Source organism: Vulpes vulpes, chromosome 12 (assembly GCF_048418805.1).
Source record: "Vulpes vulpes isolate BD-2025 chromosome 12, VulVul3, whole genome shotgun sequence".
Taxonomy (NCBI): domain Eukaryota; kingdom Metazoa; phylum Chordata; class Mammalia; order Carnivora; family Canidae; genus Vulpes; species Vulpes vulpes.
The window spans coordinates 164,849,419-164,862,528 of record NC_132791.1 but is presented as its reverse complement, the minus strand read 5'-3'; the positions used below and the strand labels follow the sequence as shown (position 1 = coordinate 164,862,528).

General features: G+C 39.0%; 1 protein-coding gene across 19 annotated transcripts in view; it reads right to left on the bottom strand.

Moving 5' to 3' along the window:
• KIF1B (kinesin family member 1B) overlaps window positions 1–13,110 on the bottom strand; it is a 147,973-nt gene that overhangs the window by 53,610 nt on the left and 81,253 nt on the right. For 2 of the 19 annotated variants that reach the window (XM_072731278.1, XM_072731279.1), the window contains exon 21: window positions 3,507–9,043. The exons of the other annotated variants lie outside the window; for them this stretch is intronic. In XM_072731278.1, the coding sequence (XP_072587379.1) occupies window positions 7,562–9,043 (1,482 nt within the window). In that variant the 3' untranslated portion in view covers window positions 3,507–7,561. Of the gene's footprint in view, window positions 1–3,506; window positions 9,044–13,110 lie in introns of those variants that run through there. 19 annotated transcript variants of the gene reach the window in all.

Below are 13,110 nucleotides of genomic sequence, written 5' to 3'. Positions count from 1 at the left end.
AGATGGAATGCTGGGAAAGTGGACAGGGCTAAGGTTGGAGGAGGCCAGTCCATCCACCACCAGGAGGGAGATGCATGATGGATGCACAAACTACAAGTGGGCAGTAAAGGAGGTCTTCTTAGGATCACTTCTTTATCTCAGTGTAGCAAAATGGAGGTCATCAGCTGAGAGCAAGGAAAGGGCATCTTTCATTTCGAGTCTCCCAATTGTAAACTTTCAGAGTACTTCGCATTTCTCCCTCATAGCATTGATCACAAATATACCCTAGAACTACTGATGTGACTGCTGGGCTAATGGCTATCTTATCCACAACTGTGAACTTCCTAAGGCTGGGTATCTGCCATTCACCATGGAATCACTACCATCTGGTGCTCATCTGTCTTCTAGATCAGTATATAGTCATGCAGTAAGCTACTAGTGGAAGTTCTCAAAAGTTCCTATCTTTTATTTTTTTTTAATTTTTATTTATTTATGATAGTCATACAGAGAGAGAGAGAGGCAGAGACATAGGCAGAGGGAGAAGCAGGCTCCATGCACTGGGAGCCCGACGTGAGATTCGATCCCGGGTCTCCAGGATCGCGCCCTGGGCCAAAGGCAGGCGCCAAACCTCTGCGCCACCCAGGGATCCCCAAGTTCCTATCTTTTAGATCAGGGTTGACAATCTATGGCCTATGCAACAAACCCAACCCCATTTTTTATAAATAAAATTTTTTACTGACACATAGCCACACTTGTTCCTTTGTATACTGCTATTCAGCTGTCGCAGGGGAGCTGAGTCGTTGCAACAGAGACCATGGAGCCCACAGAGCCTAAAATATTTACTAACAGGTCTTTTACATGAACAGTTTGCCAACCCCTGTTCTAGATCAGTGGTTCTCAGAGGTGGGTGCTGATAATCCAGCAGCATCAGCATCATCTGTGAACTTATCAGAAATGCAAATTATGGGGCACCTGGGTGGCTCAGTCTGACTCTTGATTTCAGCTCAGGTCATGATCTAGGGGTCGTGGGATCAAGCCCCATGTTAGGCTCTGTGCTGGATGTGGAGCCTGTCTGGGATTCTCTCTTTCCCTCTTCCTCTGCCCCTGACCGCCCCCATCTCTCTCTCTAAAAAAATAAAAATAAATAAAAAATAAAAATAAATAAAAAAATTAAAAAAAAAAGAAGGAAAGAAAGAAAGAAAAGAAAGAGAGAAAGAAAGAAAAAAAGAAATGCAAATGGTCATACCCTAGACCTCCTGAGTCAAACTTTGGAGATGGGACCAGCAGTTTGTGCTCTCATGAGCCCCCAGGGAATTCTGATGCACACCAGTTTCAGAACCATTCTTCTGATAATATGTACAGAGGGACGGTAGTGCTAACTTGACAGATAAGGCATTTATTCTAGGTGAGTTTATATTCCCATGGAAGAACCAAACAAGCACAAAAACAATTACAGGTTGTCATTATTAAACATGGGAGAGCTGGCTTGGGGAGGGCTGGGGCAGCAGAAGTACATGTGAACACAGGTCCGGAAGAGGAGTTACACATGATGAGGATTCCGGCACTGAGGAAGTGCAAAAGCCCAGAGGTGGGGACAAACTTGGCATGTTCAAGGAACAAAAAGTCTGAAGTGCTTGCAGTGTGGGAATGTTAAGAGATGAAGTCAGAGAGGCAGGCAAGCAGCCAGAACATGGAAAGCTCTGTAGGCTACAGTAAGAAGGGTTAGAGTTTAAAGCACAACGGAAAGCCACCAGAGTCCACTCCTACAATCTGATTTTTGTTTTTATAGGATGATGCCGGTCGCTATGCGGACAGTGGCTTAGAGTCCAAGACAGAAATGAAGAGACAAGGTAGGAAGAGCACTCTCAGAAAGAGATGACAATGCCACACTGGAGCATCTCCGGGGAGGTGACATTTAAGGTCAAATCAATGTCACCAATCCGGGATTTCTGGTTAGATCTGTTTATGACATTAGAGACTTGGCTCCTTTTGCTAATACTGCCTTCCTTTTGTAGTGGCAGATTATAATTATCAAGCAATAGCCGGAAGGGAGCTATCCGCGTCCCAGTTCTTGTCAACACTGTACCCTGCTCCCCACCTGCAGCACCATGACCTCTCCCTCCAGGGATCCTACAACACCTGTTCTTAGATCTGAGTGGCTCCTATTTCTTCCCAGGCCCCCCCCCCAGTGCCGTCTTGGTCTCATTTACTTTCCAACCATGATCCAACTGCGCACATTCATCACCCTTCGGGCTGTACACACAGGGTTTATCCCACTCACAAACGGATTAGTTGATTGTATCTCAATCAGAGTCTCCCTCTCTCCTTTGTCCCTGGCTTTGGGTGGAAAGCATTCTCATTTAGTCCATACAGCAACTTCCCAAATGGAGCACTAGGCTGTCAATTTGCCTCCTTTCAACCCAAATTTTAACCATTTCTAAAAGGTGAATCTAACCATGCAAACTCCCTGTATAAAATCATTTGGTAGCTTCCCATCACACTCAGGATAAAATCCCAACTCCTTAGCATGCCATGATGTGGCCTCTGTTTCCCCTGTGCTCCTCATCTATTACCTCTCCCTGATACATAGCTGCTGTTCTGACCACCTCAAGTTACTAGCAGTTCCCTGGACCTGACGTGATTCCTCTCTCACTCTGCCATTCTTTACTTGGATAAATTCCCAGTTGTACTCTGGGGCTCTGCTCTTGGCTCAAGGCCTCTTCCTTCAAACACCTTACCCCCCTCTCCCCTTGTGTGAACAACGATCACTGCACACTTCATACCGCACTGGAATTGTCGTCTGTGTCACCCTAGAAATGGTCAGATCTTGGTAACAAGTACCCTGAGTGACAGGGTATGAGACCTGAAGCAGACCCATCCAAGTATAATATTTTTCTCAAGTTCCAAATTTCATATCATAAACTCACAGGGGGAAAAAAAAAGACTCGTAGATTTTGTATTCTAATCCATAATACATGATTGTGTCATTTTTCAATATAAAAAATGCCATTTCCAAATGATCAATGAGACTGATGGCCCACTCCAGAAAACTCTTCTGCTTTATCCTGTGTCACCTCTAGCACACCACTAATAATCTGGGTGGAGAAAAGCAGAGATTAAGGGGGAAAAGAGAGGCTAAACAGAGTTACTGAAAGCTTTGTAGAAATTCAGTTTCTAGCCATATGAAAGGAACTATACGATTTCATTTTTAAAACTTTCAGATTATATGATAAAAAGATTGAAAACACAGTTAAGGTAAACTCAACTTATACTAGACAAAATTTTATTTAAATAAAATATGGCATAAAATAGTAAAGATCCCATTTAAAATAGAATTTTGATAAACAGAAAAGGGAACAGAAACCAAGAGCTTTAAATGAATCAAGTTTATGCAGAAATACATTTTAAAAAGATGTGATTTGCAACCATCTTCTGATGAAAAAGGATTAAATAAAAAAGTCAGGACCAGACTTAACACCACCCTGCTTCACTTTTCCTTCTTCCCAAATCAGAGAGAAATCACACTCTTAAAAGATAGTTTCAGCTTTTATTGAATAAGGACTTTACTTTTTAACATAACAAACTAACTCCCTTTCTGAAAAGGTAGATCTTACACTCAAAGACAATCTTCAAGCATTTTATTTTAGAAATTAGGGGAGAAATCCATAGTTCATTAACAAGAAGATTCACAACTTCTTTTTACAGTAATGATGGCAGGAAACCAATACATTTCACAACCTAGAGTGGTTCAAACTAAGTATCTAGAGCAGATTTTGAAATCTTGGAAAGATGACATACACTGGATGATTATGAAAACTGCTCAAAACGCAGACTCTGGCTCTAACAGTTCAGGATATATGTTGGTCTGCACTGCACCTGAGAAGGTGTCTTCACTACAGCACACCAGAACATGTCAGCTTCCCCTCCTCCCAGGCTTTTGAACAAATCATCAAGGCAAGTCTACAATTGACCAGTCAGGCACAAGGGGTATAGCAGCTAACCAGAGGAAATCTACGTAACTTCCTGCAGTCTGACAGCCTTTACTGCAGACATCGGTGTGGCAAACTCTGTGCTGTGTTGTGTTTATTTTCAGCATCAACCTGTACCTAAAGCACAAGAGGTCACTTCAAGTCAGTTCAATGGAATAAAAATCTCCACTCATTGCATTTCCAGTGAATGGAGAAAACAATCTGAAGTGCTAGAAAGAATATGAGATGAAAGAAAAGAAAAGAAAAGAAAAGAAAAGAAAAGAAAAGAAAAGAAAAGAAAAGAAAAAAAAGGAAAGAAAAGAAAGAAAGAAAAGAAAAGAAAGAAAAGAAAAGAAAAGAAAGAAAAGAAATAAAAGAAAGAAAAGAAGAAAGAAAGAAAGAAAGAAAGAAAGAAAGAAAGAGAAAGAAAGAAAGAAAGAAAGAAAGAAAGAAAGAAAGAAAGAAGAAAGAAAGAAAGAAAGAAAGAAAGAAGAAAGAGAGAGAAAAAAGAAAAAGCCCTTTGGTTTAGACTTATTAGATGAACAGGATGTCTTTAACTCTTCAGGGAATACCATTGTGGTATATAAAACTATACTAATTAGCACTCCTTCACATTTCTGTAATTTTCAGATTATATTTCAGTAGCACACCCCCCCATTTTTCTATAATAGCTATGAATACTTCAATAACATAATTAACTGTTTAATGATGACCATTTCTCTTTGGTCATGTAGTATTTAGGCTTATGGAGAGATCCTGTCAAATTTAAAAACAAAACAATGTAAGCTACACCAATAACTCACAAAAGCATGACGCTAGTAAGCTTATTTAGTAAAAAGTCAATGAAGCCATTTTATTCACCCTGTTATCTTCTAAGACAAGCATCTGCTCTGAAATACAGGAGGAGACATATGTGGCAATCAATCAAACCTTGGTTCATTTCTTTCTGGTCGTCTGAAATTAGGGCTCCTTTAGAGATCTAAACATTTTAGCAATACGAGGGCACCTAGATCAGCAAATGAAGCACAAACACAAACCTAATTCTTTGGAATATCAGTGTGGGTACAGTGCTTACCACAACCCACATTTGTAAATGAAAATGCTGTATTACTTTTCATTCTATAATATCACCTCATCACTCCCACTGTTTAGCAGGAAAGGGAGGCACCTGCTCATAACAAGATTAAAAGGTCACCATAAAAATGAAAATGTATAGGCCTATCCTATGTTATTTCAAGTAGGGAAAATGAGAGCCCACTTTTACTACAGAGTTGAAAGCCAAGTCAATTATTACTATTATTAATACAGGTATCCCCCCCAATTCGATCGAGACTGTGTGTTAGGCCACTTTGCTTCTATGAAAGACCTATGTTAGTACCTATTTTTGCTAACTGAAAGAAATCCAAAGAGAATTTTTGTTTTTATAAAAAACTGCACTTAGTGTGTCTGTTTGTTTTGCAGGGAGCCAGTTTAGAGGTAGGATGCACATGCAGCTAGTGGCCCCACCACACTCTTTTCTGGGAAATACACATAGCAGCTCAGCGTCCAGCTACCAGAGCTCTGAACTGTGATGTACATCTGCGCTTTATCTCGATTTATTTTGTGCATCTGTTAGCAAGATGTGTCATAAGGTATCAGAAAAGTGTAAGAGAATTTTTTTTTGAGTCTGGGAACCCTCAAAAATTTTTCCCATATAAATTAATGGTAACGGCTTCTTCACTTTACACCATTTTTTGCTTATGAAAGGTTTCACGAAAACACTCTACTTTTGGATAGTGAGGGAAACCTGTAGTAGACAATGAATTTTTTGCAAGAAAGGAGCAATTAACATATCTAAGAATAATAAAGAACCAGGGCTTATGCAAGATGCACTGAAATGACTGATCTGAAGTAGCCTACTGAATTTCTCAAACCACATGGTACAGGAGATTGTCTCAATTAAGTCCAGCCATTACAAATATCACCCTAATCTGCGGAATCTGTCTCATCTTCCATAAAGCCTCAGCTGAAGACTAGAACCGTTTTAGCTACAAAAGCAAAAATATCCTGAAAGTTAATTGGAAGCAACTTTCTGTGTATTAAGAAAGCATTTTCTTAGAAGCAAAACAAAACAAAACCCCTATGGTTAAAAATAATGTATTCTAATAAGGCATAGAGCCCACACGCAAAGGAAAAGAAAACCATATAATCACAATCTTTAAGGCTTCCTTGAATGCTAATCACTATGTTGGTTGCAATTCCACACTGTCTGAAGACAAGTGTTGGGCAGGTGACTCCATGACTCAGGGGAGTCGTCAACGCGAGTCAGGCAGTATCATAGACATCTCTGGCTCTTCGCACTGCCTCTTTAAAAAAGTTGCTGAGAAGTTCAAGAGATGAGGAAGGATGTAGAAAACTATTCTTTTCTTCCATTAATATCCGTATTTTTTAGTGGATTCTCCAGTGAGGCAAACTGAGACCACGACAAAGAAGAGTGAGGTATTGATACAATAAACGTTTATCAGGACTTCTCTCCTTGCTTCAGCATCTATCTGTGTGCATTACTACTGTTACGCAAAGAATAGTTTATTTTACATCATCTCCTTTATTCTCAACCCAACCAAAGTTAATTTATTTCATGATCTCATCATCTACTGAGAATAAATAGCACAGAGGCATACGCTGTGGCCTTCTCCCCACATCCCACCTCTTCCCTCGCCACCAATAACCTCCCTGTGAACTTATACATACTGCTCAAGGAGCCATACAAGCAGTTTGTTGGCATGATTTTGGTGAATGGTTCAGAGTGTGAGTGTGTGTGTGCGCGCGTTTGTGTATGTGAGAAATGATATGCTAAACTTCAAAAAGCAAACTAAAAACAAATCCAGAAATGGTGCCAATTTAAAGATTTCAGTATTATGACAAATTTCATACACATACTGATACATTCAAAACAAACAAACCAACCAACCTACGGAATCAGTTCTATGTAAAATATGGTAGAAGAAGATGGGGAAGTTCTGTGATAGGATACAAAGCTGTGTACTATAAACTATGTCCAAAGACATATAGTTTTGGCTTATAAAAATTCCAATTATATTTAAAGACAGGAACAGACATGGATAAGAAATCCAAAGCTGTGTCCACATAGTCAAATGTTATTAAACTAATGTCTAACATTTATGGGGAAATAATAGATATTTAATTCTGTGTATCAAATTCCCCTCTAGAATGTCTGCAAACCAAGAGGCAGGTCTTTCTGGATATACAATCAGTTTATAGGCAGTATGAAAACATTAACAAATTTACACCAAAATAAGACCAGTCTGTGTAAATAAGTGTATTATCTAGGCACCAAGAAAGGAGGAAAGTCTCAGAAAAATAAGGGAGGTCTCAGTGTTTTGTCCAAAATTCCAGAAACTGCCCACTCATGGCATACAAACAAAAGGGAGGTGTTGAAATGTCTACCAGTGTTTTATGTTTTAACAATATTAAAATCAGTTAAGATTCGCAGGAACGCAACATTAAAACCATAATGTAAATACTAGGAAGTCAAGGCCAAGGCTAGAACCAACTCAAATCATAAGCTAACATTGCCTGTTTCCTCCACCAAGATTTCAAGTTTGTCCAGTAATTTATACTGTGGTTTCTCGACCAGCTTTGAGATTGGGTGCCGAAAACTGGCGCCTCATCCTTGGAGGTGTCACAAACTGGCTACAGTGGTTGGGCTTGTCAGTCTGCTTCTGAAAGGAACCGGCTGCACTGCCCTCTAACTGACCTCCAGTGTTATAATTACAGTAAGACTGACGGTGCTGGTGAATATGGCGCTTTGCCTGGAAAGTCTGCAGATCAGCAGTGGGGTGACCACTGTGGGAATTTAATGATTCTGAGGAGGCAGATGCCTGGCAGCGCGTATTTTTCGGTTGACCATTATTGAGAGAATTGCTTCTCCAGCGTAACTGAGGTGGCTGTTGTTGAGTGTTAATATGCTGCTTGCTAACTTGAATGTGATCTTGACTTCGAGTGCCCTGAGAGCCCCATGATAACTGGAGATCCTTAGAAGTTGTTCTACCCCCCTTTTCTTGGGTCTCCTCTTTATTTCCTTTCCTGTCTTCATCTTTTGGGATTCGAAGCTCTATTACCTCATCTTCTGTTATGATGATATGCGTCCCAGGGCTCCAGGAGTTTCTGTGTTTAGGGTTGCTCTTAAAGGGGAAGCGGGGCTTGCGGTTCTCAGGAGGGATGAACCTATGAGGTACGTTCTGCTTACGCAGCTGCTTTGCAATTTCTTGCTGTTGCAGATTCTTAAAGCGGATTTGCTCTTGCCTCATCCAGCGCAGACGTCCACGTCTAAAAGCTGGATCTCCATTCATCAGCTGGGAAACGCGCTCTTCTTTCCCAAGGTCTCCACTGTCCCCTCTGCTTCCGTCATTCTCAGACTTGCTACTGACACTAGCACCAACAGGTTCCTTTGATCTATGGTTTCCTTGGCCTTTCTGTTCTTGAGATCCAATCAGTGGCAAGACTTTCTCCATTTTGAGCATTTTGTTTCTTAAGATTTTTATTTCCTCATCTTTCATATTATTTTGCTTTTTAACTTCTTGCAAAATATCTTCCAGCTTATCGATATGAACCTTGAGGTCATCTACATCAGTTCCACCTTTACCACTGGCCATCATGTCTTCAATCTTTTCATCCCCTACACCAACAGTGTCCCAGACATCCCTGGCCACTGCCCTCCAGGAGTCCCGCTCATTGGGATCTTTCTTCCCATACATGGCACAAAGCTCTTTCATCTTAACAATGGCCAAGGCTTCAATCTCCTGCCGACTATGCCTAAAATCGTTGAGTGCAACCTCATAGCATATCTCTTTTACTGCCTGAATCTTAAGATCTGAGATGGTGACCCACTTGGAATCTTTACTCAGGCGCCTTCTTTGGGGGATTTGATACATTTTAATTGGTTCTCGTTTCTTCCCACTGCTAGGGAGGCCACATTTTTTAACAATGGTTTGCAACTTGCTGGGAGGTAGCTTTTCTCTCAGAGAAGTAATCAGTTTCCAGCTCTCTTCGCAGGACCTCTTGTCAGAATCGTCCCCGCTATCAGAATCCGCGTCCTTTGGAAAAACAAAATCAAAAAATGGCCCCGAAATAACCAAAATTAAAATGTAAAAAAGGAAAATCAAATTGAAGAAAAAACAAGCAAAAGAGCCTTAACCAAATTTAAAACCAAAACCAAAAAAAAAATAATAAAATAAACTTAAAAAAAAAAAGATAAAACAAAACCCCCTAAGTCGTGTGTAAGTTTATTAACACATAAGTATATACAGATCATAATATAAAGATTTGCTTTTGCTTGTTTAGTAACATGAATGTGAATTCCCACTTTCTGGCTTATGTGATGAAATCTGCAATCCCATTTCTTAGGAGAATTGACACAATGACCTTTCCCTCTAAGGTCATGTGAAGTTATTAATAAAATGCTGCGAAATAACACCTCCACCATCCTGAGAAAATGCAATAAAACCTACGCCCCACACATGCTAAAATCCATGCAGCCATGTCCCCACATTTGCCTTGGTTATTGCTGTTGCTTCTTCCAGAAACTCTTTCCCCCATGAGTGAGCACAGATGCCATACAAGATGTGACGAGCAGGCGGATTAACAAAGGTTAGTAAGGCTGTAGGATGCCACGTTTTGTTTAGCTTTACTAAAAAGAGCAGCCCTAGAAAAAAGTTAGAAGAGGAGAAGGTAGAAAAAGAAGCAAACAGGGATGATGTTAAAAATGAATCCCTATTAGCAGATCACATGAGGTTCTTATTAACCAAACTGTTTTTTCTAGAAGACAAGTGAATTTTGAAACTAGGCCTTCCATGAGCATATATTGCATTTACTATTTTCTTGTCAAGCCAAACTGATGCACTACATTTGTACAATTAACGTTTGTTATCCAGAGAACAAGAAAGCATAAAAGAAAAGGATCATATAGTGAGTCTCCTTTTTTGTTTTCACACACTTAAACCAATAAACACTTCACCTCCAAAATTTTAAGAAGTTTCTGGAACATAATTAAGCTAGGCAAATATACTCTCATTAAACATTTTAAATTCCCCCAAGTAATATTTTAATAAATACAAGATATTTTCTATCTATGAAAACTCACGGCATTTCTATCTACTTGAGGAGTATCACTTTAAGTGACAACTCTTCCTATCAGCACATAAAACAGAAAGATTATATTCTGCTTATGTAAAATAGATCCACTTTAAGATGCTGTCTCTAATTCTGTCTTTCCAGCTTTACCTTTTTTTCAAAAACTTTAGTTGGGCAGTCAGGCTGCTATTTTAGGACCAAGTAAAACAGCCTAATAATTAGTCTTCAAGGGTTATCAGGATAATAATCAATTGTTCCTAACTAACATAAGTATATCTTTATAACACGAAAGCAATGCTGGATTTAAAATTCCCTATGATGGATAGGCTTAAGAAGAAGTTCTATTCAGGAAATAAAAGCAACAATTCACTTAGAAGAGTAGTTCAGGGTAGTCTAGGTTTAAAAAAAAACAAACAAAAACTCAGTACTCTTTCACTTGGCTGTGATTACCACAATTACATCTAGTAAATAATATCTTACTTTCTAGGCCAAAGAATCCTATGTACAGTTACTTTCTATGCACAGTTATTTCTAAAAAAAATAACTTTAACAATAATGACAATAATTTGATCCCTCAATTTGGAGGTGCTGATCTTTATTATTTCTGTTGGTCCATAAATGGGTGCTAAGCCCACATATAAGCCCTACCTAGTTGAAAATGTAACAACAAAACAACAGAGTTAAATTTGTAGACTATACTTTTTTCCTTTTCACTTTTAGTTTAAGCCTCAGAATGTTTAATCTGAAGTGATAAAAGAGGACACTAATAAACATTAGAGAAAAAAGGTCTTACCAGTATGTATAAGCTAAGTTTTACATTACATAATACACTCTGACTGTTCCCACATAACTGACAACTATCAATTCATCCCATCTCAGTTTTTCTGTTCAAGATTGTTCAAAGATGAAATGAATACTACCTAATCTACAAAATAACATATATTCTAATCATTGCTTTCATATTACACTTGAGAGATAGAGATTAGGTCTTTAGACTCTAAAACAAAACATAAATAAATAAGAAAGTCTACATAAATCCAAAGGAACTCAAATTAAGTGGCCATCATTTTTTTTTTTCTTTTTAAAATACTGTCCCATTAGGGGCACCTGGGTAGCTCATTCAGTTAAGCATCTGATTTGATTTTGGCTCAGATCATGATCTCAGGGTTGTGAGATCAAGCCCCACGTCAGGCTCTGTGCTAGGTGTGGAACCTGCTTAAGAGTCTCTCTCCCTCTATCCCTCCTCCAACAAATAAAATAAAATAAAATACTATCATATTGACTTTGTAGAATATGTTCTCCTTATAGCCCCCACATCCCATACTGACCACAACACTAAAAACTCTGTATGCAAAGTTTATGTGCCAAGGTGTACACCCTATCTCACAACAAAAAAGATTTAAAGATATTTAGATTCACTTATTGCAGGGTTGGAAAAAATACTCAGATCTGGCCAATTCATGTCACTAAATGATGCTTCCGTTTTCACTAAATCCCAACACAAAGACCTCCTGAAGAGACTCTGCAAGGAGCTTGTGCAGACAGAAAAGAGAAAATACCCAGAAGACGTAGGTGAAAAAGCAAGCACAGAAAGGACCAGGTGTGTAATAGAGCACTAACTAGAAGAGAAGGTTCAGCAGTGGGACAATATGACGCACTTGGGGAACTATCATAATAGAAAACTCATGAGCCTGAATTCCATTTTTTAATGCTGTCATTATGCAAAAATGATTATGTATAATATTAAATGCATATTTACTGAATAATTATTCCTTTGTATCCTCTCTGTTTATTCATAAGGTGCATTCAAAATGTATCTGTTGGTTGACCAATACAGGGTCATAAAAAATGTATTTTCTATTCAGTATTGCTACTGCCAGATATTCTTCAGGCTAAGGCATTAGAAATCAATTCCTCTGGAGGACAAGAAATCTAAATTGTATAGACAATTGGACTTAGAGGAGGAAAGCAACATCCTTGCATTAAGGAGCTGCTCTTAAAAATCCTAGCTTGTTTTCAGATACACAGAACATACGACAACCAGAACCTGATTACTTGCAAACTAAGTATGTCCCCTGGAAACTAAAAATGTCTTAGAGACATTACTTTCCCTTTATTTAACGGTCATCATCTTTATTATTTCAGAGCAAAGAATGATCATCAGCTCTTGGTTATGGAGAGCACCAGTCATCATCATTCTTTCTCACCTGGTCCCTTGGGACCAACAGCATTGGTTATCACCTGGGAGCTTGTTAGAAACAAAGACTCTCAGGTACCACCCCAGACCTACTGAAATAGCACCTGTACTTTAATAGGACTCCCATCTGGTGAAGCAGCACTGCTCTTACTGGAAAGGACACTGAAACAATTCAGAAGACCCAAGATTAAGCCTCAAACCCATGATTTAACAGGTGTTTAAGAGTAAGCAAGACAGCATTTTTCAGCTTTGGTTTCCTCAACTATACATTGGAAGTAATATTACTCATTTTATTTACACACACACACTCCTATCCAGGAGGGCTGTTTTGGGAATCGAAAAAAAAAAGATGGATGTTAAAGCTCCCTGTAAATTATAAAGCACTAAACAAAGTACTACTGTTAATGATACACAGAGCTTAATGATACCTGTCCTCATTTGATCTGTCACAGAACATCAGAGGCATGTTATTAGATTATACGTTAAGATAAAAGGCTCCTCATGTATCACAAACCTTTCAAGCCCCTAGTCACACGGTAGCCAAATCCTTCCGTTTTCATTAAAAACTAAATGTCAACTAGGCCTCTCGAAGGGACTTGAACACTGCTATTATCTTGCCCCAAACACTTGATTTATTCTTACAATCCATTATCTCTTGGACTTCACTACAGTTTCCAATATAACAAACTAACTGGTTTAACCCACTGCCCGGCCTAAGAAATGAGTGGCCCTGGCTGTTTTTGCTGGAGCCCTTGGTGTTTCTGGCCCATTTAGCAACAGACTCTTCTCCAAAGCAGAGAATGACCAGAAGTATTTTAGATGCTGTGCTTTATG